General features: G+C 36.8%; 2 protein-coding genes across 2 annotated transcripts in view; both read left to right on the top strand.

Moving 5' to 3' along the window:
- Positions 1–10,322, top strand: part of LOC125258077 — a 28,819-nt gene extending 18,497 nt beyond the window's left edge. The window contains exons 4-7 of the mRNA XM_048174899.1: positions 5,861–6,015; positions 6,619–7,040; positions 7,170–7,378; positions 9,846–10,322. Of these exons, the coding sequence (XP_048030856.1) occupies positions 5,861–6,015; positions 6,619–7,040; positions 7,170–7,378; positions 9,846–10,022 (963 nt within the window). The 3' untranslated portion in view covers positions 10,023–10,322. The remainder of the gene's footprint in view (positions 1–5,860; positions 6,016–6,618; positions 7,041–7,169; positions 7,379–9,845) is intronic.
- A 2,727-nt stretch (positions 10,323–13,049) lies between these two features.
- Positions 13,050–24,931, top strand: LOC125258083. Its single transcript, XM_048174918.1, has 7 exons — positions 13,050–13,113; positions 13,733–13,795; positions 14,248–14,408; positions 15,899–16,053; positions 18,309–18,556; positions 18,669–18,877; positions 24,461–24,931. The coding sequence occupies exons 2-7, from the start codon at positions 13,780–13,782 to the stop codon at positions 24,530–24,532; spliced, it is 861 nt and encodes a 286-aa protein (XP_048030875.1). The 5' UTR covers positions 13,050–13,113; positions 13,733–13,779; the 3' UTR covers positions 24,533–24,931.
- The last annotated feature ends 1,213 nt before the right edge of the window (positions 24,932–26,144 follow it).

Below are 26,144 nucleotides of genomic sequence, written 5' to 3'. Positions count from 1 at the left end.
GTCTGCAATTAATACGTTTAATTAAATCATAGCCTTTTGTAATTAGATTTTAGTTCGTTTGACAGATACTTTGCCAAAGCAATGGCGCAAAATGTTAAAGTTGTGTAAAATATTTTCAGTTCATTATGAAACTATATGGTGGGATTTGAGGCCTCAGAGTGAGAATGTTTTGAATATTCATGATCATCACTACATGTTCAATTCTACACGCTCAGAAAAAAGGTACAAAAGCTGTCACTGAGACGGTACCCTTTAAAAAGGTTCTAATAGGTACTCATATGTACACTTTTGGTACCAATATGTATCTTTAAGTTACTAATATGCACTCACAGTACTAATATGCACCATAACACTCTTTACATACAAAGGTGTACCTTTTGAAAGGGGTAACCCCAGTGACAGCTTTTGTACCATTTTCCTAATATACTTAATTTGTACAAATAAGGGAAACAATGGAAATGGGAACGGTGTGTGTGAGAGAGGTAATTGGCCCCAGGGCCTTGGCAAGTCATAATTCATCCCTGATTCACCACATCATCACATGATATCTGATTTGAGCTATAAATACTGCTGTCTGTAAGCATAAGACAGCTGAAGTCTTTCAGGAGAACACAGAATATACGGTAAGTGTATTATACTTTCTATTCACAATTTACTTTAAATATACTTTGTAGTGGCTATCCTAACTAGAGCTAGCATTATGTAAATTAACGAGTTTTATTAAAGTAAAAGTGTACTAACCATTTGAACAACATGATGACATTGAAAGTATTCTGTACACAGATGTAAAGTACAGTACATTACTATTACATTAAGTACAGTACTCTCATAAATGACACTTATGTAGAAAACTATCACTTGTAGTTGAGTTCAGGAACTGGTGATGAACATTGACAATAATTTGTACTGTATAAGCAAGTGTATTGAAGTTTAGAAGAAAAATACATTTCAAGTGTATTAAAGGATTAGTTCACTTTCAAATAAAATATTCCTGATAATTAACTCACCCCCATGTCATCCAAGATGTTTATGTTTCTTTCTTTCTTCAGTCGAAAAGAAATGAAGGTTTTTGATGAAAACATTCCAGGATTTTTCTCCTTATAGTGGACTTCAATGGGCACCAAATGGTTGGAGGTCAAAATGTCAGTTTCAGTGCAGCTTCAAAGAGCTTTAAATGATACCAGACGAGGAATAAGGGACTTATCTAGAGAAACGATCGGTCATTTTCGTGAAAAAAATACAACTGTATATGCTTTATATAAACAAATGATCACCTTCCAAGTGCTTATGCTTTCCGTATTCTTCAAAAAGTTTATGCTGTATGTCCTACGTCTTCCCTATTCTACTTACGGAACGAACGCGGCTCCAGTTACATTTTTTCCGTAAGTAGAATAGGGAAGGTGTAGGACATACAGTGTAAGCTTTTTGAAGAATACGGAAAGCTGAAGCACTTGGAAGGAGATCATTTGTTTATATAAAGCATATACAGTTGTATTTTTTTTTTTTTTTTTTTACGAAAATGACCAATCGTTTCTCTAGATAAGACTCTTATTCCTCGTCTGGGATCATTTAAAGCTCTTTGAAGCTGCACTGAAACTGTAATTTTGACCTTCAACCGTTTGGTGCCCATTGAAGTCCACTATAAGGAGAATAATCCTGGAATGTTTTCATCCAAAACTTTCATTTCTTTTCGACTGAAGAAAGAAAGACATGAACATCTTGGATGACATGGGGGTGAGTAAATTATCAGGAAATTTTTATCTGAAAGTGAACTAATCCTTTAAGGCACACCATATATATTAAAAACTAAACACATTTAAAATACATTAACAAATGTAATTTTGGACAACACACTCAAGTCGAAATTAAAATCAATTATTTGACGTGCTTTAGTGTATTAGTCAACACATCAAAATAAGTGTACTTCCTTAAAGCACTGCAAAAACATAATGATTTATTAAAATGTATGTTTAAGTAAAAATGGATTAGACATTAAAGTAAATTTTTACTAGTGTGTTAATATTGTCATTAAAGTGTACTCTCCTTAAGTACACTAAAGTGGCAAATGAAAACAGACTCCAAACAGAGGTGGCTGTGACAATCTTCAAGTGCACTTTTTTAAAAAAAGTATACTTTTCAGGTTTTAAGTACACAAAAAGTACACTTTCAGTACAATTAAAAGGTCATGAAACCCCAAACCACTTTTTTGAGATGTAAACAGATATGTATAGGCTGCGCATCATTGAAAACACTAAACACTCATTAATGTTATTCATAAGTGAAAAATAGTTATTTTTGCATTTTTCAGAGCGATTTCTGTCTTCCGGTTTGAAAAGCTGAGTCGGAGCAATGTCAAAATCTGACGTAATTGTGTACTTTCGGCCCAAGTATGGGCATGGTCGAACATGCTGACGTAGACCATTTCGAGCGATTCTCGGCATATATTCATGACATAAAGCTCATTTAATCCAATCACTGCACTGTAGTATGCATAAGATTATAATTGCAGTATTATGCATGAGGAAGTATCACTTCTCTCGCCTCGGTCTGTTGTCATTGAGACATATCGCTGGTGTTTGTTTCCTCAGTGCTACAACACAATGTGTTTTCCTGAGACGCGACCAGAGCAGAGGTTTGTGTGCATGTGGATTGTTTTGCTGTAATCTACCAGCACAAATGGAAAATATGTTCACGTGAGATCGCATTACAGCGGAGAATTCAAATGTCACAAAAGTGCGGCTCGTTCACCTCTACGTTCAAACACGCGAGCCGTAGGCTGTTTCCCTCAGCACAGCAGCACATGAGTGTTGTTTGTATTTTGCTCGCGATGCGGTCAGAACTGGAGTTTGAATACAAACACATAAAAAATACGACTGTTATGATATGCGCGCTCCGCGTGTATCGGTTTCAGCGCGGAGCTTCGCGTTTAACAACACTAGCCACGTGGATCCTATAGCTCATACAGAATAAAGTATCCGTGTTTAAAGTTTTTATTTCACACATTCTCCTGCACCAAACATTAACCAGCACGCTGTAGTTATGCACACATATTTCATCAAGTCTTCTTCAAATGAATTATATGTGCAATCTGGACACGGATACAGTGGTGTAGCCTATCTGAACGCAACAACATGATTATTCTAATAGACAAAAGACAGATTTTGAGACTGCAGTGCTCGTAAACGTAATCAAAGTAGCCTATTATTAGCCCTATTAAATATTCTTTCGCATTTCTCCCTTGTGCTTGGGAGTTTGTTGTCATTTTCTCCGTGCTCATATATTAATATTCATTATTGTGTATAATGAGTGTGTTGTATGTCTGTGTTTCATTGATTGTTCTCTCCCCTCTACACTCCCACTTTTCCAGAGCTTTACACGCCCATTTTAACAGACTTTTTTGAGCTTTGAGGTGTGAACGACCAGGGTAAAACAGGGGGGTTTCATGACCCTTTAAGCACACTTCTTCTTCACAAATGCAATCTGAAGCTTTTCCACTGCCTGTATTATGGAGGGAGCATATGAATAAATAATAGTCATCTGCATACACGAGTAGTGTAGCTTGAATGTCCTTTTCAACCTTATTTATAAAAGGTTAAAAAGGCAATGCTGCCTTATTTTCTGTCCAAGGCACCAATAGGATAATTGATCACAACCAGTGATGGTTCTGTGATGATCTTAGCTAAAACTGAAAGTTTGGAAATAAGACATTATCAGTAACATTATCTGAATAGATGTACAAAATTAAGAAGACTATTTATCTGATTACCTACTGATTATATAACATAAGAGGAGAGGATTGTAAATCCACCCCTTAAGTTGTAAACAATTCTAATTGTTGATTTTACTTGCATCACATTTTCTGTCATATTTTTTAGAGACCTTACCTTTGGATGCATTACCAGTCTACGCTCAGTTAAACAACAACAACAACAACAACAACAAAAAAAAAAAACATGTCCAATTCCACAGGTGAGACACTTTTCATTTCATTTATCCTGAAATAACAGTTCTGTGTTGTATACATTTTATAATTTCCCTTCAAGGTAGCAAATGTCTGGAAGAAGCTTTAATGTGGCTTGTGATTCGAGTTCCATGATTTCACACAGAACGTTATGTTCTATGCAACTCGAGACCTCAAAATTGATCTTCGATACAGCAAGGACAACCAGCAAGTTTTTTATAATCTTAATGCAACAGACAGCATGCATACTATGATATGAAGCCATCAATGTAAAAACAAAGTCACATTTACTAAGTGAAACAAATTCACCCTACTCAAATTCTCAAAATATTACTGAAAGTGCATTGCACTTAAATCCATGTGAACTCCAACTGAATGAGTTACAGCAGATTTGCCAAACTGCTTTGCATCAGAATGTAGAAGGAAAGTAAATGTTGAAAGTATGTGCTATTTATCTGTTTTTGGTTGATATAGGTGGTAGGGGTGTAACAATACATCATGATGATAGGTGGAGTTTCACTTCTGTGCTCGGTGGTAGAGGTCTGGCTTCTTACGTATCTCGTCACCCTGGTGAACAGGGAGGGGGCCAGAGCATATTAAAGTGTCTGACATCATACTTGCGAGTTCACACACCTCTTTAATTTTATTTGAGCAAGAAACTTTTATTTGAGGATCCAAGACTTGCACATATATAAAAACTTTATTACACATTTCACCCATGATTGAACCCCAGAGGTTGTTGACCATCACTAATGTTCGGTTTGGTGTCCCAGAGCTTGTCGTCAGTGAATCCACATGGAGCCCAGACTTCATCCAGGAGCTTCTTCCATCTGCGGAGAGAACGGCTCTCCTCTATCATCTGTCGTTCTTGTGTCTGGGAGGCTTCCCAAAGCTGGAGCGTCTGATCAGAGACCAAGCTATTGAAACACAAATGCTGTTCGGATCCTCTGAGGCTGTTCTGCTGAAGGTGAGACTAATTCATCTTGTGAATTATCTTAATTTCATCATGCTAATTCAAAAATTACTTTTTCCTCAGGATTCTGCATGTGCATGCAGTTCCAAGTATATACATTTTTATTCTGAGGTGGAAATAAGCTTACATAGATACTAGTGCACTGGGCCAACAAAAGTTTCTTTTATGAAAGCATAGACTGTATAATACATGGACATAGAATCCATGACTTCACCCGAAGGTTTCTGAAGAGCATTTTTGAAGCCCAAAATGGGTGGAGCCGGCTGTCGCCATCTTGGCAGCGTGTCACTCCAGGATAACTGAAAATGGGCAAAGAGGCGGGATGTGGGTGGAGCTGAGGTGCCTGGTTGCTGAAACCACACCCTCCCAGCTCGACATGATCAAATTAGCTCAAGGAGCTATCTATCTATCTTAGATACTATCTAAAATATTAATAATGATGACAAATTATACATCATTTAAAGGTTTACTATCAATCTATGGTGTTTGTTTTACGATATATAGATGCTCCAGCAATAGTAATTTTGTAATTTGTGTTGGGTGTGCAAATGACAGCATGCAAAATCAAAATGGGACTTCATACCTTTGTAATGAAATATCCATGCCCACGATAAGCATCCATTGAAAAACATCCAATAGCACTTTTTGTCCACACTTTTTGTCCACTTAATCTAAGAAATATTGATATATTGTCCATTTGTTTGCATCATATTTCTTCTGAACAATTTACTCTCTATCGAGAAATTATGCAATCTGAGCAGCGTTTATGTGTTCTATGGGATTGACTCCTTTTTGGAGTCTGTCTTTAGCGGCCAGTCGATGAATTGCACTTTGTCACTTCCGTGTTGGTTTCAAGAGAGAGGAAAGAAGGTTGCTGCTTGTATGAAACTTATCCTTGTGGATTAATTATCCTCGTTTTCTTGTAGTGTGCCGGCACGAGTTCCAACCTGGTCACCTCGCTGTTCCCAATACTGATAAAAGCTGTTGAGAGGAACAGACCCAAACTGGCTGTGGTGTACCTGGAGAAAGCCAGAACATGGATCAAGGACATCATCAGAGCCGTGGATGACATGGTGACGAGGTGAAAACATTTATGAAGTTTAGCATTTCAAAACAAACAATCAATTTTCTTATCAGTACACAGTGAACAAATTATTTTCTTGGCTTTTACTCACATGTAAACATTGATCAGCTCAACCTAACCTGAATGACGCACAAGATCAAATCTTGTGCTTAAAAAGCAATAGAGTCTCTTCAGAAAATTTGGACTAAACCACTTGATTCATATAGATTAGTCCGATCTCTTTTTGAGACATCAAAGATCAAGTTGCAAAGGGAGTGAATGGAAGGACAGGATGCTGTCAGATTTTATCAAAAAAGATCTTCATTTGTGTTCCGAAGATGAAAGAAAATCTTACAAGTTTGGAACGAGTAATTAATGGCAGAATTTTCATTTTGGGGTGAACTAACTCTGAATTTACCGACAGACTGGGAAGAGAGAAGCAGCAACAATGAAGAGTATAGGAAAAATAATGAGCATTCAAACCTGTTCTAGTAGAGCCCAAAAACAATATCAAGACTGTGTAAAAGGGCAGAATAGTTCCTCTTAGAGAATATTATTCAGAGCCTGTGTTGTGTTTGTGAAATCCAGACTATATCACTGTACATGCACCCTATTTTTCAGGTATGATCAACAAACCAAAAGTGTGGGGAATTGCACCAGTGATGTGTTTAAAGAACAGAAGGAGACTGGAGACAAATTAAATGAACACACTGTCGAGATGAAGGCTCTGGAGGATGCTTTGGTCAAGCTTGAACTGGAGCTGAACAAAAATGTCAAAGATATGGAGGAAATTGAGAAAAGAATTGAAAAAAGCACCCAAGAGCTGCTTTATCTGATCAGAAATAATAGAAATTACCGTTATTCTTTTTTATGGGGCTTGTTCTCATTTAATCGACACTATAATGATGCTGCTATTCTTGCTAAACAAGCCGAACTGAACAGTCTCGTCTCTGAAAAGAACAGTCTGAGAAACCAAGGGTGGAACATCAAAATCAAACGGACTGATTTTCAGCTGCAGATGGCCAATAGCAAATTACAACAGAGTGAGAGTCTCTCTGTGCTTTTAAAATGATTATTACTAACGTTAATGCATCAGTGTGCACATCAAGCTGTTTACATGTTCACCCAATGATCTCTCATGAATCAGAATCTGTTGTATGTTGTTTGTTCAGGTGTGATTCCCAATCCTGTCCACCTGAAGGAAGTCCAGAGGTGTCTTGATCAAATCCGACAAATTCTGGTTGATTTTAAAAAGTTCTGGGAGAAAGTGTCTGTTACGCTGGGCACACTGAAAGACAAGACCTTTGTTGGGGAGGAACTGATTGAAGACCTGAAACGCATGAAGAAGGAGTTTCTGGACTCCATTGATGACGCAAAAAAGGTTAGTTAGACGTTGAGTAAATGCTTCTGGTGAAAGTTGGGTCACACTTTAGATTAGGGTCCAATTCTCACTATTAAATATTGCTTCAAACTCCTAATTACTGCTTATTAATAGTTAGTAAGGTTGTTGAGTTTAGGTATTGGGTAGGATAAAGGGATGTAGAATATGGTCATGAAGAATAAAGGGTTAGTTCACCCAAAAATTAAATTTCTGTCATTAATCTGCACGGATAAATCATTTATAATAAACATTTCAATATTGCATATAAAAAACAAGATTAGTCAATTTCATGGATTTCATTTCTGTCATTAATTATTCACCCTCATGTCGTTCCACAACTGTAAGACTTTCGTTCATCTTCAGAATATAAATTAAGATATTTTTGATGAAATCTGAGAGGTTTCTGATCTCCCATTAAACACAGCAATGTCATTCCAAATTTCAAAATTTAGGCCCAGAAAGGGTCTAAAGACATCATTAAAAGGAGGAGTCAGAAATCTCTCGGATTTCATCAAAAATATCTTAATTTGTGTACCAAAGATGAAGGAAGGTCTTACATGTGTGAAACGACATGAGGGTGAATAATTAATGACAGAAATGAAATCCATGAAATTGACTAATCTTGTTTTTTATATGCAATATTGAAATGTTTATTATAAATGATTTATCCGTGCAGATCATTATTTGAAGTTGAAATTGGTTAAATTATTTTGAGGTAAAGTAATGGAAAAATAATAATGTTGCCATGACCTTTACTATGTACAGGTGCTGGTCATATAATTAGAATATCATCAAAAAGTTGATTTATTTCACTAATTCCATTCAAAAAGTGAAACTTGTATATTATATTCATTCATTACACACAGACTGATATATTTCAAATGTTTATTTCTTTTAATTTTGATGATTATAACTGACAACTGAGGAAAATACCAAATTCAGTATCTCAGAAAATTAGAATATTACTTAAGACCAATACAAAGAAAGGTTTTTTAGAAATTTTGGCCAACTGAAAAGTATGAACATGAAAAGTATGAGCATGTACAGCACTCAATACTTAGTTGGGGCTCCTTTTGCCTGAATTACTGCAGCAATGCGGCGTGGCATGGAGTCGATCAGTCTGTGGCACTGCTCAGGTGTTATGAGAGCCCAGATTGCTCTGAGAGCGGCCTTCAGCTCTTCTGCATTGTTGGGTCTGGCATATCGCATCTTCCTCTTCAATACCCCATAGATTTTCTATGGGGTTAAGGTCAGGTGAGTTTGCTGGCCAATTAAGAACAGGGATACCATGGTCCTTAAACCAGGTACTGGTAGCTTTGGCACTGTGTGCAGGTGCCAAGTCCTGTTGGAAAATGAAATCTGCATCTCCGTAAAGTTGGTCAGCAGCAGGAAGCATGAAGTGCTCTAAAACTTCCTGGTATACGGCTGCGTTGACCTTGGACCCTAGAAAACACAGTGGACCAACACCAGCAGATGACATGGCACCCCAAACCATCACTGACTGTGGAAACTTTACACTGGACCTCAAGCAACGTGGATTGTGTGCCTCTCCTCTCTTCCTCCAGACTCTGGGACCCTGATTTCCAAAGGGAATGCAAAATTTACTTTCATCAGAGAACATAACTTTGGACCACTCAGCAGCAGTCCAGTCCTTTTTGTCTTTAGTCCAGGCGAGACGTTTCTGACGCTGTCTGTTGTTCAAGAGTGGCTTGACACAAGGAATGCGACAGCTGAAACTCATGTCTTGCATACATCTGTGTGTAGTGGTTCTTGAAGCTCTGACTCCGGCTGCAGTCCACTCTTTGTGAATCTCCCCCACATTTTTGAACGGGTTTTGTTTCACAATCCTCTCCAGGGTGCGGTTATCCCTATTGCTTGTACACTTTTTTTCTACCACATCTTTTCCTTCCCTTCGCCTCTCTATTAATGTGCTTGGACACAGAGCTCTGTGAACAGCCAGCCTCTTTTGCAATGACCTTTTGTGTCTTGCCCTCCTTGTGCAAGGTGTCAATGGTCGTCTTTTGGACAACTGTCAAGTCAGCAGTCTTCCCCATGATTGTGTAGCCTACAGAACTAGACTGAGAGACCATTTAAAGGCCTTTGCAGGTGTTTTGAGTTAATTAGCTGATTAGAGTGTGGCACCAGGTGTCTTCAATATTGAACCTTTTCACAATATTCTAATTTTCTGAGATACTGAATTTAGGATTTTCCTTAGTTGTCAGTTATAATCTTCAAAATTAAAATAAATAAACATTTGAAATATATCAGTCTGTGTGTAATGAATGAATATAATATACAAGTTTCACTTTTTGAATGGAATTAGTGAAATAAATCAACTTTTTGATGATATTTTAATTATATGACCAGCACCTGTAGGCAATAGTGAGTGATTTCAGACACGTCATGAGTTTATGTTGATGTATTTTTAGTGAATGTGTTGTGATTAATGCTGTCTTTAATCTTTCAGGACTGGAAGAGATTTGGTGTATGCTGTCAGAGAGCACAGGGCATCTTCAGCATTCAGTCTAGGACTGCATATAAATTCCTGGAGATCAATCCGTCTTCATTCTCAGAGGCTGAAAGGATTAAGCAGTATGAGTCCGTCATGGAGAAGCTGAAGAAGATCAATCCTCAGGGCTCCTGAGTGACAGTGATCTGATGCTTCCATTCACACTTTAAACGCTCTTTATAAGTCATACACATTAATGCATAGAGCTTATCTTGTCATTTTTGTAATGCTTTATAATCATTCTTTCAATTACTGTTCAACATACATATACTTTACTGAGTGTTTGTTAGGAATATTATTTCCCTATTCTATGTCTCAATTTATGAATATCTCTCTTAATATTGCTTTGCATTTCATTATGGTTTATAGATCTTGTGGTGGGTCTGGTCACATGACTGATGTCTATGTCACACAATAAAGACTAAAGACATTAAACATGTCATTGTATCTTAATCATTCAAAAAGTATTTTTCTAATGTTTCAGTGTGCATCAAGGTTGTAGTAGTCTACACACCACAAGCACTCATTTATGATAATCATCTTCCTCTTAATATTTTATCAAGCACCAAATGTTCTTCATTCAAGCCATTTCTGCTAAACATGTAGAGTGCCGCAATTAAAAAAATACAAGCTGCAGATCATGTGGTTATTTTGACATCAGTTTGATATCTTCTACACAGCAGAAAATATATGACTAGTCTCCGACTGTTTGACTAAACCGGGCTAGTGCCAAGATGAGCAGATGTAGTATAGGCTATTAATCATCAAGTTAAAAGCATAAAAAAAAAAAACAGTGGTCTAGTTGTGAAAATTGTTTGGAGATGGCAAGGAAAGACAACTTTGTTTTCTGCAAAAATTAGTGATGGAAGAAATGAAGCTTCTTAAAGCTTCGAATCAATTGAACCAAATTGATTCTCAAAATGATTCACTGTTTTGAAGTGTTTGAAACACAACACGCTGGTGACACCTGCTGGTCAAAACAGTGTAAATGCAACAAAAACTCTTGCCAAACATGCATAAAAACAGCTTTTACAAACCCATTTCAAATGTTTTATTGAAATTATAATCTATCAGATGCAATTATCTAATCATCTAATATCACTAAATATTAAGAGTCTGTATAATATGTATTCTTTTATCAGTTTTCAGGGCTTGTTATGTTTGTATGGGTCAGTTAAACAGAGATTAATAACTATATTCCTTTTAATTTTACAATACCTCATTAAACGTCTACAAATGTATAAAACTCATCAGAGATCAGCTAATAGACACTTACAGTTTTCATCATTCAATTTCTCCAAACTAGTTCTCAAAACAGTTAAAGGGTTAGTTCACCCAAAAATGAAAATTCTGTCATTAATTCCTCACCCTCATGTCGTTCCACACCTGTAAGACCTTCGTTCATCTTCAGAACACAAATTAAGATATTTTGATGAAATCCGATAGGCCTCTATAGACAGCAATGGTACTTCCTCTCTCAAAATCCATTAATGTTCTAAAAACATATTTACAACAGTTCACATGAGTTCAGTGGTTCTACCTTAATATTATAAAGTGACGAGAATACTTTTGTGTGCAAAAAAACCCAAAATAACAACTTTTCAACAATATAATGATGGGCCGATTTCAAAACACTGCTTCGGAGCTTTACGAATCGAATCAGTGATTCGGAGCGCCAAAGTCACATGATTTCAGCAGTTTAGCCGTTTGATAGGATATCCGAATCGATTCGTAAAGCTCCGTTTATGACCCTTTAACAATCAGCAATCATAATGATTAAAAAACAAACAAATTTTAATGGGTTTGCATCATAGTATGAGATTATATACACAGAAAAAAGATAAAAAATAAATTAATCATAATGCATCATTTTATTATTATTATTATTATTATTTATAAGCTTGTCACTCATATATTTTAAGGTCAACGTCAACATGGCGGATGATGTCCAGATTGCATTCATACTCAACAAGATCAGCCCTTTATGCCCCCAAATAGAAATTGTATGAAATGTATGTATGGATTTATATTATAGTAGTACCTTGAAAAAGTAAACTTTAAGAAACAAGCAGCTTTATTGAGCGTTTCTGCCTGAGACACTAACAAAAATGGATTTACAAAAATCGCATTTACATTTATTTGCATTAATGCGTTTGGCAGATGCTTTTATCCAAATATATTTACAGTGCTCTTATTACAGGGATGATCCCCGTGGAGTAACCTGTCCTGGAGTGAAGTGTCTTGCTCAAGGACACACTAGTGACGGCTGCGGAGATCGAACCAGAAACCTTGAGCTTACCAGTTGAGTGGTTTAGTCCACTACACCACAAAAGTTATAAAGCTGCAGAAAAAATTAGCATGTAAAAATATAAAATATGGCAAGAAACAAGCACTAAGATACAAAACAAGCATAGTTTGTGCTTTGGTTCATTTTTTTTTGGTTAGCAACACTAAACAAGTTACTAAACTAGTATGACATTTAGACCAACAATATGTAATTGTAGACTTACATCGTGTAGCATTTACTAAAATAGGGTTACACAACCCTAAGAACTGTTCTTGCAATTAAAACTTTATATAAGAATTATTTCAAGCAAATCTGGAATTAAAACATTTTATGAGGAGAAATTTGAACTCTCTCACCTTTGCCTTCAGTCTGTTTTTACTGAGTGTTCACTGCTGAAGCCATCTAGACTAGTTGATACTGTCATTAAACACGTGTTGAGCTGTTATTTCAGGGTAAATTAGTGAGTCTGAAATGGAAAGTGTCTCAGCTTTGCACACTGTACTCTAAAATGAACATGTAAACTAAATACCACTAATGCTTAAATTGAATCTTAGTGCACTTCCACAAAAATATAAGAATGTACTACAAATGTACTTGTTTGTATTTAAGTATTCTTGTACTTTATTTTTATTTTGGGTGGTCATAGATTTATACAGATTTGTATAGTTATAGCCTATGTAGGCTAATTATTCCCTGTCCTTTTGTAAGTGTTTTGTAATCTCGTGATTTATCATTTGAGCCGAGTAGTGCTCGCTGCAGAGCAAAAAGAGAGGAGGGTTATGGGTGGGGTTAAGGTGTGGCTCCACCCATTATGCCCACAGTAGGTCGAGAGAGGCGGAGCTGGAGCTTATACTCCACCCATGGATCTGATATAAGTACTGCTGTCTGGAAGTGTGACACTCAGTTGAAGACTGCTTTCAGGAAAACACCGATTACACTGTAAGTGTACCATTTTTTTTTTTTTTTTTTTTACGATTTACTCTCAATATTCATATTTTTTTCTTTTCTACTTTTCTGCATCTTACTCCTGCTCTAGCTTGCTCTGCATTATACACCTGACATTGTAAAATATGTAAGCATGATTGTATATATAACTATTATTGATATATTTTTTGTAAAATAAAAAGTAAATTGTAAAGTGACGTATCAGTCATTATGGGCGCCTGTGTATTTTACAAATCACATCTCTGTATATCATTATCTGATATCTGATATAGCATATTCTGTCATGATTATCTTGTAGGGGCGGGGTTTATGTAAATTTTAGGGTTTGTGATGTCACTAACCCAGGAAGAAGCTCGTTGTAGTCCCTACCAGCCGCTTGTTGTAGATTTCTGTAAAAGAATATATCTCTCTTTGCATTGAACTTTGAGCGTCGTAACTTTGCAGATGTTGTTTATGATCAAACAGCAACATTACACACTAACTAAAGTTAAAAAGTCAAAACTGAATCTCAGCTGAAAACTGCAAATTCACCTGATATTCAAGAACCCTTAAATTGTAAAAATTTTTAACTGTTGATTCTACTTTCATCACATCTTCTGTCATATTTTTTTAGAGGCCGTACAGTTGGACGCATTACCAGTTTACGCTCAATTAAAAAACATGGCCGATAGCAGAGGTGAGCCACTTTCCATTTCAGATCAAGAAACTCTGAGAGGCACGTCTGTGTCGCACGTCCTGATATTGCTGAGTTAGATGCGTTCCTGGGTCAACATATTTTGTTGATCCTGGAACAACATTCTAGTCTGAAAATTTAGTCTTAACCCTATTCCTACCCCTAAACCTAACCCGTTATCCCAAAAATCAGAGGGAAATGATAGATGAATAACACTGATGTAGAAGCACCCATTCATGATTTTAAGCCTAAACTTGACATAATCTGTAAACTTGTCCCTCAAATCTGATTGGTTGATTTGAATGTTGTTCCAGGATCAACAAAAATGTTGACCCAGGAACATGTTGAACTCAGCAATATCAGGTTATGTCGTCTGTAAATAAATGTTGACAGATTTTGATTGAACCCCAGAGGTTGTTGAACATCACTAATGTTCGGTTTGGTGTCATTTCCAGAGTTCATCCAGGAGCTTCTTCTATCTGCAGAGCGAACGACTCTCCTCTATCATCTGTCATTCGTATGTCTGGGTAAATTCCCAAAGCTGGAGTATCTGATCAGAAAACAAGCTATTGAAACACATCTGCTGTTTAGATCCTCTGAGGCTGTTCTGATGATGGTGAGTGTTAGGATGTACCAGCTGCCAGAGGTGTAAAAAAAAAAACAGCAGGGGACAAAAATGCACAGTTCAGAGTGGTTTTAATCCAAAAAGTGCAAACAAGTAGTTCTCCCAGTTGTGCACAGTAGCAATAGTCAAAAACAAAACAACAAAGAAAAAAAAACACAAAAAAAAACAAAGAAGATAAATCAAACTTACTTATAATATATGAATAAATGTAAGTTTGGCTATGCCAATGTCCAGGCCCAAAATACATGTGCAATTCAACCTCTCTATCTTCCATTCCCCTAAAATGGCTGCCTTTTAAAGCTTTGGCTCCTCCTATATTTGGAACATACCATTTTACGGGGAACACTTTTAAGTTACAAGCAGATGACAAAATAAAACCATAATTCCTTCATTATAGTTCGCCTCTACAACATACATCATTTGCATATATTACAGTTTAAACTGCTCAAATCAATAAAGACAAGACATATAAGGAAACACTTACATCCACAGTTCTCTCCCTCCCCTATGAGGTCAGAACCAGATGGAGAAATCTGCCATGAGCAAATGTTAGCTTAAAAATGGCTACTTCCCATGTGGACAGGTTTGGCAAGTGAGAGGTGCACCCGAAGGTATGTCTAGCTGTTTGAAATGCATTGAAGTTAACTTGATAACTAAAGAAAATGAAATAAACACCTATTGTATAAAGTATTTTGGTATTCTTTTCTGTGTAACATTATTGGAACAGGATACGTTACTGAACATTAAACATTTAAACAAATAACAATATTTAACAGACAAAAACAAAACTAACAACTTGGGATGATAACTGGGATGTCACAACTCCAAAATTAAGGCACAAACATACAACTACATAAGGATGGTATAGTTTGCCGGCATTTAGTTTGTATGTATGTGTAATGGTGGAAAGAGTTTGTTATACATATACCCATGCTCAGTCCCTTCAAAATAAAAGTCCTAGGTCACAGTCAGTCTTTGACCGTGAGACTAAATCATCATGTTCTGTTTTACATCGTAAAATCTAAATTCTGTCATTATTTACTCACCCTCGTGTCGTTTCAAAGCCGTGCTGTTAATTCTGACATGCAATTAGTGAAAGAAAAGAAAAAACAACAAAAATCCCACAAAATCCAGTTTAGAATCTTCTGAAAGTGTGACTTTCCTAATTGACGAAATACTTATAGAACTTATTTCCACCATGATATAAGACATTTAAAAAAAAAAGTTATTGTATCTTTTTTTTTTTTAAATCAGACTTTTTTCCCCCCTCAGGATTCTGCATGTGTATGCGGTCAGGTGTATAACTATTGTAGAGAAAAACAAACATGAGATATAAACACAATTGTGAAGAAAAAAAATAAATAAATCAAGTTTCAAGTACCTACATTTTTTTTTAAGCTTCCATAGATACTAGTGCGCCAAACATGTTTTTTTATGGTTGTTTTATGAAACTTAACCCTTAGTAAATTGTTTTCTCGCAGTGTGTCGACATGAGTTCCAACCTGGTCACTTCGCTGTTCCCGTTAGTAAAAGAAGCTGTTGAGAATAACAAACCCGTTCTGGCTGTGAAATACCTGGGGAATGCCAAAACATGGATCAATGACATCATCAGAGCCGTGGATGACATGGTGACGAGGTGAAAACACTGATGAAGTTTAGCATTTCACAACAAACAATCATTTTCCTTATCACTGCAAACAAATGATTTTTTGATGAAATTATTTTTTACTGTCTTGTTGTCGCACTGTGCTAAGCGTGGTGAAAAAGCACAATGAAGAAGATTAGCATAAAATTACTTTATTTCCAGAAGACATCAGATGCACATTTTCCACATGTTTTTATGATTCTTTAGGGTATTCCTGAAAAGTCTGTAACATACCTTGGTAAATATTCTCAATGGTTGTGTAAAACAACACCCTTTTTACCTTGTAAAAATCAGCTCTGTTCACAGCGAACCGTTTTGGTGCGTGGCACTTTAAATGATAATGAGCTACTGTTCACCCCGCCCCTCTTTTCTGTGGGGTGTGGACACAAGACAGGTGGAGCGCTGCCTTGACAAACATTGAGCGTATCCCTTGGGAAAAGTATGGCAGCGGGAGGATCTAAAGACACATCAGTACAACCTATTTGAGCCGGAGTCACACCCGGAACAACTTCGGCAATTAAGGCTTGAACAGAAAGTTTCTGAATTGTTGGTTTTATTGTCTACACCTGCTCCGGGTCGAAACAATGGAGGACTGTTTACAGCTCACTCAGGGTGTGTCTATGCTAAAATGACAGTGTCTGTCAAGAGTCGTGGGAGGGGCCTGTGCAGAATGATGTCACTTTGCCAAGAATCTGTGAATGGCTTGATCAGACAAAGCGCTTATGATTTATGGGGATTTAAAAAAAAATGGATTTTACCATTATAGGGAGGTTGTGTACAGACACTGATGTCCAAACACCATGTAAAAGGGAATTTTGCATCCGACATCCCCTTTAACAAGAACTGTCAACAGAAGACTGAAACTCAGGCAGACATATACTGGGAGGAAACAAAGAGAAATAATTAGGCAACAGCTGAAAACATGAACTAATCAAATCAGGAACTATGGGGACAAATTAATGAGCAAACTCAGACAGGGTGCTGGAGAAAACAGACACAATGAACAATGAAATATAATCAAGAATTAAATGTTGTTGTTTTTTTTTTATATTTAACTTTTTCACTGTTTCTGAAACATTTATTCTTAATATCAACAATTGAATTGCTACTAGTAGAAATGTTCATTTTTGATATCAATAATTCGAGTGTCACTAGTGACAGTGTTAATTCTGATAACATGAATGTCATTGTTAGTAAGAATGCCATTTTTGATTTCTGAAATTATATTCCCACATAGCAACATTGTGTCGGCCCAGAACCGGCCCACATCTGGTACATGTGGCATGATGATCTGGCCCACATGCTGCAATGAATTATGGCCCTTGTGTGGGCCGTTTCTGTTTGCCAGATCTGAGCCACAAGCAGGCCACAGCAATGCCACATGTCAGCCAAGAGCAAAGAAATAAACCAGAACCGGACCTTTTCTGAGCCACAAAATCTGTGTATATTAAGTATAGAGTGATCTCAGCCTTAATAAGCCTGTTAACAAGCAGAATCATTAAAGGAAAGAAGAGAACAGAAAAAGAAATGAGCAGAAACACAAGAACTACAACTGACTTCAGCCACAGCCTTAGATGAAATCAACTGAAGATGAAAGACATTAAATCTCTCAAGATTTCAACAGATGATGATTAAACAACTCCACAAACAGCATTAACAGATTCACTTATTACTTACCAGATTGACTTTATTTCTGTTAGACATCAACAAAGGTTGTTATTGAGAATTAACGGAGGTTTAACTCTGTTTCATTTGAAGTCACCATAATGGTGAATAGTTGTTCCATTAGTTGGGCTCTTAACTCTTATTATACATTTGTCTTTTCTGATCGCTGTGACAGTGTGTTTGTTGTTACAGTAGCAAAGGAAGGTAAAGCAAAATGTCATCAGGTGATGATAGCTGTCTGTTGGTTGTTTTGTAGTCATCATGAAATGGCCTGATGTCTTTTGAATCTAACAATTGTGTTGCTGTTAATACATTTACATTATAACCCCATGTTACTACAGAATGAACTATTGCACCAATCAGAAGATTTTAACAGACATGAGCACTAAAAAATAGTCTATGATGAAAGACACAGACATCAAGAATCAGCATATGAATCTCAACTATGGTGACAATCAAAAGTGCCATGCTGCAATGCATGCTGGGTGTTTTGTAGTATATGCTGGTACCCAGCATGAACTGTGTGTTCTTGTGTTTGTGAAATCCCGACTATATCACTGAACATGCCTCATATTATTCAGGTATGATCAACAAACCCAAAGTGTGAAAACATGCACCAGTGATGTGTATGAAGAAATGAAAGAGACTGAAGAAAATCTAAAGAAACACACTTATGAGATGAAGGCTCTGGAGGATGCTCTGGCCAAGCTTGAACTGGAGCTGAGGAAAATTGTCTCTGAAAATAATGGTCCTCGAAACCAAGAGTGGGACATCAAAATCAGACTGATTGATCTTCAGCTGAAGTTGGCCAATTCCAAAATACTACAGGGTGAGAGTCTCTCTGTGCTTTTAAATTATCATGCTGTTTACATGTTCATCACAGCCTGAAGGCTCCCAATGATCTCTCATGAATCAGAATCTGTTGTATGTTGTTTGTTCAGGTGAGATTCCCAGTCCTGACCACCTGAAGGAAGTCCAGAAGTGTCTTGATCAAATCCGAAAAATTCTGGTTGATCTGAAAAAGTTCTGGGAGAAAGTGGCTCTTACGCTGAAGACACTGAAAGACAAGACCTTTGTTTGGGAGGTACTGATTGAAGATCTGAAAGACCTGAAGGAGGAGTTCCTGGAGTCCATTGAAGACGCAAAACAGGTTAGTTAGACGTTGAGTAAATGCTTCTGGTGAAAGTTGGGTCACACTTTAGATTAGGGTCCAATTCTCACTATTAACTATATTGCTTGAAACTCCTAATTACTGCTTATGAAAAGTTAGTAAGGTAGTTGAGTTTAGGATTAAAGGGGTGATGACATGAGAAACCAAATTTACCTTGATCTTTTGGCATATAAGAGGTCTTTGTACCATTAAAACTTCCTGCAAGTTTCGTAGCTTAAGACGTCCTCCCCATTATAAAGAAAGCATTTATTTAATCAAGCTCCAAATACGGCTCGTTGTGGATCCTATGGGACAAGGTGACGTCACCTAGAACCAGTTGTTTACATATGACTGCCTCATTTTGCATCATTGCATCATTGACATGACAAGATGCAATGAGATGCAATGAGATTTACAATAAGATTGCGATGCCACACGGATGTGCCATTCCTATGCTGAAGGATCCAGACTTCAGGGAAAAATGGATTCAGTTTATTTTCCATTCACGTGTTAATTTATGCATGTGTTCACTACATTTCACAGATGGGATGACTGTTTAAGAAAAAAAAAAAAATGCAGATATGATGCTGGCTTTGCCAGAACACTTTTGCTCAAAGATTAGGTTAATACTCAAACATGCAGATAATTATTATTAATAGTCTTTTTGAATGTGCACATACTCCAGGGGTCTCCATGCAGCATGTTCTTGCTCAGTGGGCATTGCACCAGAAGTGTGAGTGTTTATAGCAATCTTAATTTTAAGGCTCTTTACAATATTACTTTTTAATCTTATATCACCTGCTAATATAAACACTTTCTTATAAGTGAATTATGAAAATATGTTGCCTCATTTCTAGTACATGTGATACATAAGTACAATTTTGCCATATTAATGCTGCGTCTTCAAATATGACCTGTGCATGCAGTTTGTCATTTCATTGAAATTAGTGTAGGGAAAACACCCTAGAAAGTAAAATTAGCTCAAATTAAATATTTATAGGGAATTATAAAGAGTTATTTAGATTGCGACCAAGCAACTGATTCGTCCAGCGTTCATTTGCTCGAGCCGTAATAAGCTCTTGTAACGGATATAAATATCCAACAATCGTGAAAACACTGATTAGAGCACGGTAACTAAATCGATAGTTTAAGACATTACATTTTGAAAGAGAGAGAGAGTGTGATATGATTAACAGAATTCCTATCAATGCATTTCAAAGACCCGAACGAACCATGAATCATTAATTTAAATGCACCAGTTCAGTTTTCATCTGGAGGTACTTGCATTGCGTTGACTTAAAGGTGAATTTCCCTCGTCGTGCAGAGAAGGGTTTCCCAAGTCGATGATTGGTCCAGGTCAGGTCCGTGTGGAACAATGAAAGGTCTTTGTCGCTGGAGTTGAAGTGGCAAAAGTCGTTGGTTGAACTTTGCAGCGACACAAGACTTTCAGCGGTAAAGGAAAATTAAGTAAAGAAAAGAAAAGTGAGTGAAGGTTGGATGGCTTGAATGAGCTGCTTGTCTGTTCTTCTTGTTACTCCATTGTTCTTGGTACTTGTCTTGGCTTCTTTTCCCAGAACTAACCAACTCCTAGTTCACTATCTTGCAATATGATCATTTAAACTTAGTTGTTTGTCACACCTCTGAGGAGTCTTGGCCAATCAGACATTGTCCTGTTTCAAGAGGGCCTTCCTCTGCCCCAATAAAACATAGGTGTTACATCCCGGTCTGTCTCTGCTTTAGCAGAGTGCCATTTTAAAGGTCCCGTTCTTCGTGATCCCATGTTTCAAACTTTAGTTAGTGTGTAATGTTGTTGTTAGAGTATAAATAAAATCTGTAAAATTTTAAAGCTCAAAGTTCAATGCCAAGCGAGATATTTTATTTAACAGAAGTCGCCTACATCGAACGGCCAGTTTGGACTACATCCCTCTACTTCCTTCTTTAATGACGTCACTAAAACAGTTTTTTGACTAACCTCCGCCCACAGGAATACACAAGAGTTGCGTTTGTAGAGTGTGTTTGTCGCCATGTCGTCGAAACGCTGTTATTTTCATCCCGCAGTCCAATCACCGGGTCTAATTCCGGCTCAAATTGATAGGGTAAAATTAAAGACATGTTTACAATAACACTGGCATAACCTGATATTGCTGAGTTCAAGATGTTCCTGGGTCAACATTTTTGTTGATCCTGGAACAACATTCAGATCAACCCCACTGAGCAAATTACGTCCAGAAGACGTCTTTTTGAGGTCTTGTCTCAGGTTGAAAAGACGTCCACTGAGGGGCCAGAATGAAAGTTTTTATGACGTCTTTTTTGGACGTCTTCTGGACATCCGATATAGACGAACACGCACAATCACCAAAGGAGAAAAATCAAAATTTTTAAGCCACCATCGTGGAGATGAGTGTTTGCTTTAGTTGGGCTCTTGTCCCTTGCCTTATTAATATTAGAGTTTGTTTGGGCTGTTAACGCAGTCATAACAGCGAGACAAGTAAAGAGAAATGATCAGGTGTTGGTTATGGTCTCACATAATCATTGTTTGATCTGAATCACTGAACTCATTTAGAGCCCAATCTCTGAGTTATATTAATGTTATTGATTACAGCAGCACTGTGATTCTACTGCACAAGATCAGCTTTATCAAGATAATATAAAGGATTTCACAAACAGTTGTTCTGAGCAAAAAAAAATCTTTCTCTTAGGCACACACAGACATCAAGAATCAGCCTGTGAATCTCAACGACGGTGACAAGCAACATATTCTGATCAACAGATCAACTCTGAACATTAGAAAACAAGCTACTAAAAAGTCACATAAACAGAACAAAATAAAATATGAGAATAAAGGAAATTACTAAGACAAGTAAGCTCATAATTTATTCATGCAGCAATGCATGATGGGAGCCATGGATGAATTTTGATTGGTGGCTCCCAGAATGCACTGCAACATGCTTTTTGATGGTCACCACTGTTGAGATTCACAGGATGATTCTTGATGTCTGTGTGTGCCTAAAATAAAAGCTTTTTTTTGTTCAACACACCTTTTCTGAAATCACGTGAATCGTATTGCTAAAACTGATCTTGTGCTGTAGAATCACAGTGCTGCTGTAATCAATAACGTAAATCTAACTCAGAGATTGGGCTCTAAATGAGTTCAGTGATTCAGATCAAACAATGATTATGTGAAAACATAACCAACACCTGATCATTTCTCTTTGCTTGTCTGGCTGTTATGACTCAATTAACAACCCAAACAAACTCTAATATTAATAAGGCAAGGGACAAGAGCCCAACTAAAGCAAACACTCATCTCCACGATGGTGGCTTAAAAATTGTGATTTTTCTCCTTTGGTGATTGTGCGTGTTCGTCTATATCGGATGTCCAGAAGACGTCCAAAAAAGACGTCATAAAAACTTTCATTCTGGCCTCTCAGTGGACGTCTTTTCAACCTGAGACAAGACCTCAAAAAGACGTCTTCTGGACGTAATTTGCTCAGTGGGACCAATCAGATATGAGGGACAAGTTTACTGTTTATGTCAAGTTTAGGCTTAAAATCATGAATTGGTGCTTCTACATCAGTGTTATTCATCTATCATTTCCCTCTGATTTTTGGGATAACTTATGGGTAGGGTTAGGTTTAGGGGTAGGAATAGGGTTAAGACTAAATTTTCAGACTAGAATGTTGTTCCAGGATCAACAAAATATGTTAACCCAGGAACACATCTAACTCAGCAAAATCAGGACGTGCAATAACACTGAGCGCGTGCATCTCCACGTTATGGGAAGAGGCGTGACCTTTCCGGGCACGGTGCGCTCAGAGCTGTCGAATCACAACACAGGAACCGCTGGCACAATCAGAACTCGTTACGTATTTCTGAAGGAGGGACTTCATAGAACAAGGAAGTCATCAGCCCGTTTTTATGACAGTGGGTTTCCACTGTCATAAAAACGGGCTGATGACTTCCTTGCTCGGTATACAGATAAGTAAATTATGTGAAAAATACTGTGTTTATTACACGCGAAACATGAACACATGTTATATTGCACACTATAAACACAATCAAAGCTTCAAAAAACCACGAAAAACAGGACCTTTAACATAATTTCTATTAACTGGAATATGATACATTTTAAACAGATTTCATTCAAGCCATGATTTAAGAAAGATGAAAAGAAAAAAAAGAAAAAGTCCAAATAAGCCATACTTTCAGTCATTCAGTCAAGAGTTAACATATTTACATGAATTGTGACTGTTCTAAAGCATAACTTTTTACAGGTAGTACTTGTGGACACATAATGCAAAATGTATGTAGTTAAAAGATGTTTGATAAGTCCATTAAAATTGCTGGAACAATTTTGAAGCAGTTTTATTTGTAGAACAGTCTCTTTGGCTTTCCTGTGAAGTAAGGAAACAAAAGGGGTCTGCATTGTCTCTCTGTTTCTTTGCTCTGGTGATCAAAGGCTCTATCTTCTTGGGTGATCCTTTGGTATGTCACTTCTCCTGCTATCAGGAAGCATAGGGTCGTAAAAGCCATCTGCATTGGTTCTCTCTGTAGACGAGCCGGAGCCGAAACCTCGATTCTGAATTAGAAATATGTTTTGAAAGAATCATCTGAATGATTCATTTGTCTGGTTCGTCCACAGTTCCTACATTAGTTTAATAATGTTCAACTTTTAGCAAGTTACTGGATAATTAGGCAACAATAACCTGTTTTCAAGTGTCTGGTTACAAATGACATGAGATAAGACACAATTTATTTGAAATATTTTCCCACTTTCCATGTGGACACGGGCTGATCCATTTTAGTTGATGATTCCGGCTCAATCATATTAGTCTCATTGCAAGAGCCATCACCAATAATCGGCAGCTCCCGCTACTAACAGTTCCACACGTGTTCTGACTAGGGCTCGTTAATAATTAATGCATAGGCACTGCCATTAGCCAATCACAACAGTGGGCGGTTACACTGAACTCTTAAAGGGGGAAAAAAAAACAAAAAATACTGATTGAGTCAGAGTGAGAGAAACAGGGTGTGAAAAGGCCATAAATAACTACATTTTTTACATTTTTTGTCCAAAAAACTATATTGATATTATAATTGAACCTAAGGGAACATAAAAAAAAAAAACAACTTCATGATCCCTTTAATGGATTTAGAATAAGGTCATGCAGAATGATGCATTAATATGTGCTTTATAAGTTCAATACCCAGTAATATAAGCTGAAAGTTGATTATGTCTTTCACTAATATTCTGAGTTCTCAATTTCATCCCATATGTAGTTTTTGCATACTCCATAATGCATAATGCAAGATGAATTAAGATCTTACGGGTTTGGAACGACATAATTGTAATTTTTGGGTGAACTAACCCTTTAAAGTCACCATGAAGTCCATGATTCTTCTTTATGGAATATTACAGTGTTTATTATAAAATATATATCTGTGCAGATCACTATTAAAGTTGAAATTGTTTTAATTATTTTGAGTTAAAGTAACTTTTACAGACTCTTCCATCATGAGTTTGTCGATTTGTATTTTTAGTGAATGTGATGTGATTAATGCTGGTGTGATTTAATCTTTCAGGATTGGCAGAGATTTGGTGAAAGCTGTCAGAGAGCACAGGACATCTTCAGCGTTCAGACTAAGTGCATATAAATTACAGGAGATCAATCCGTCTTCACTCTCACAGGATGAATGGAAGACGCAGTATGAGTCTATCATGGAGAAGCTGAAGAAGAAATCCTCAGGGTTCATCCAGAGAATGACAGACAGAGATCTGATGCTTCTTTCACACTTTAAATGCTCTTTATACACACATTAACACATTTTAATGCATACAGCTTATCTTTTTAATTTTGTAATCATTACAACTGTTTTTTGCAAGTTACAATTCCACGTATAATTTCTTTAATGAGTTGATGTTAGGAATGTATTTCTCAGTTGTATGGTATTTCTGTTAAAATTGCTTTGAATTTCATTATGGTTTATAGATCTTGTGGTGGGTCTGGTCACATGATTGATGTCTATGTCACACAATAAAGACATTAAACATTTCATTGTAGCTTAATCATTCAAAAAGTGATTTCTAATGTTGCATCAGGGTACCGTGACTCCACGAGACACAGCATCATTTTACAGCTTCTACAGTTTAAACTGAGCGGGGTTGTAGTAGTCTACACACCACAAGTGTTTAGGGGCATTTATGATAATGATCCTCCTATTAATGATTTTCTCCACTGCCAAATGTTCTTCATTCAAGCCATTTCCACTAAACACGTGGAGCGCCGCAATTAAAAACAACAACAACAACAACAAAAAAAAAGATGCAGATGATGTGGTTGTTTTAACAACAACATAACCTTCTCTAAAACACAGCAGAGAATATATGACTGACCGTACGTCTAAACTGGTCTAGTGTCAGTATGTGCACATTTTTATTACATTTAGTAAACAATACTCTCTGGCAGTGGCGAGCAAAGTCGAAGCACCCCTAACGTTACATCATTCGCTCAAACAGTTTTGCGTTCAATTTAGTTGCAAGCCTTTGTTAAAAATTGGGTTTACATGCTCTCAATAAGAAATCCAAACTGGTGAAATAAATGAGAAAATCGCAGCATCCAAACTGTCTTCCAAACTGCAAATGCTCTAAAAATACTATCTTGAGAACAAAAACGTATGTATGTATGTAAAAACGTATGAGCTACACAATGTAAAATGTAATTAGTTGAGTTTACTTAGAAAGCTTAATTAAACTGTTGGGTTTATATAAAAAAAACTTAAGGAAACCGATTGCCTTAAATTTAGCACGTAAGTTAACTCATCATTTTGAATTGATAAAACTAGCTACCACACAGTACAGAGTACTTAGAAATCTTGAGGATTGGTAATTCAATTTTACAAATTGAGTACTTAGTTCAGTCATGTTAAAAATCTTGTTCACATTATATAGAAACTGCCTTAAATTTCTCAAGCATTTTTTACTCAGTTGCAACAATGGACCATACATTTATTTGTATTTAATAAACTGGAGATACTGTTGAAAATAATAAAGTTTGATGTCACCATCATGGTGGAAAGTGTTTGCTTTAGCTGGGCTCTTGACCTTGACTTTTAATATTAGTGTTTCTCTGGCTGTCCTAACTCAGTGTTTGTAAGACACAGCTGTTATGGTGAAAAAACCAAGAGAAATGCTGGGATTGATCTGTTGGATTTGTACTTATAATATCTTCATCAAAAATCCACAGATTTAATTTTGAGGTTTGCACTG

The sequence above is a fragment of the Megalobrama amblycephala genome, linkage group LG22 (genome assembly GCF_018812025.1).
Source record: "Megalobrama amblycephala isolate DHTTF-2021 linkage group LG22, ASM1881202v1, whole genome shotgun sequence".
NCBI lineage: Eukaryota > Metazoa > Chordata > Actinopteri > Cypriniformes > Xenocyprididae > Megalobrama > Megalobrama amblycephala.
This window is presented reverse-complemented; position numbering and strand designations above follow the sequence as displayed.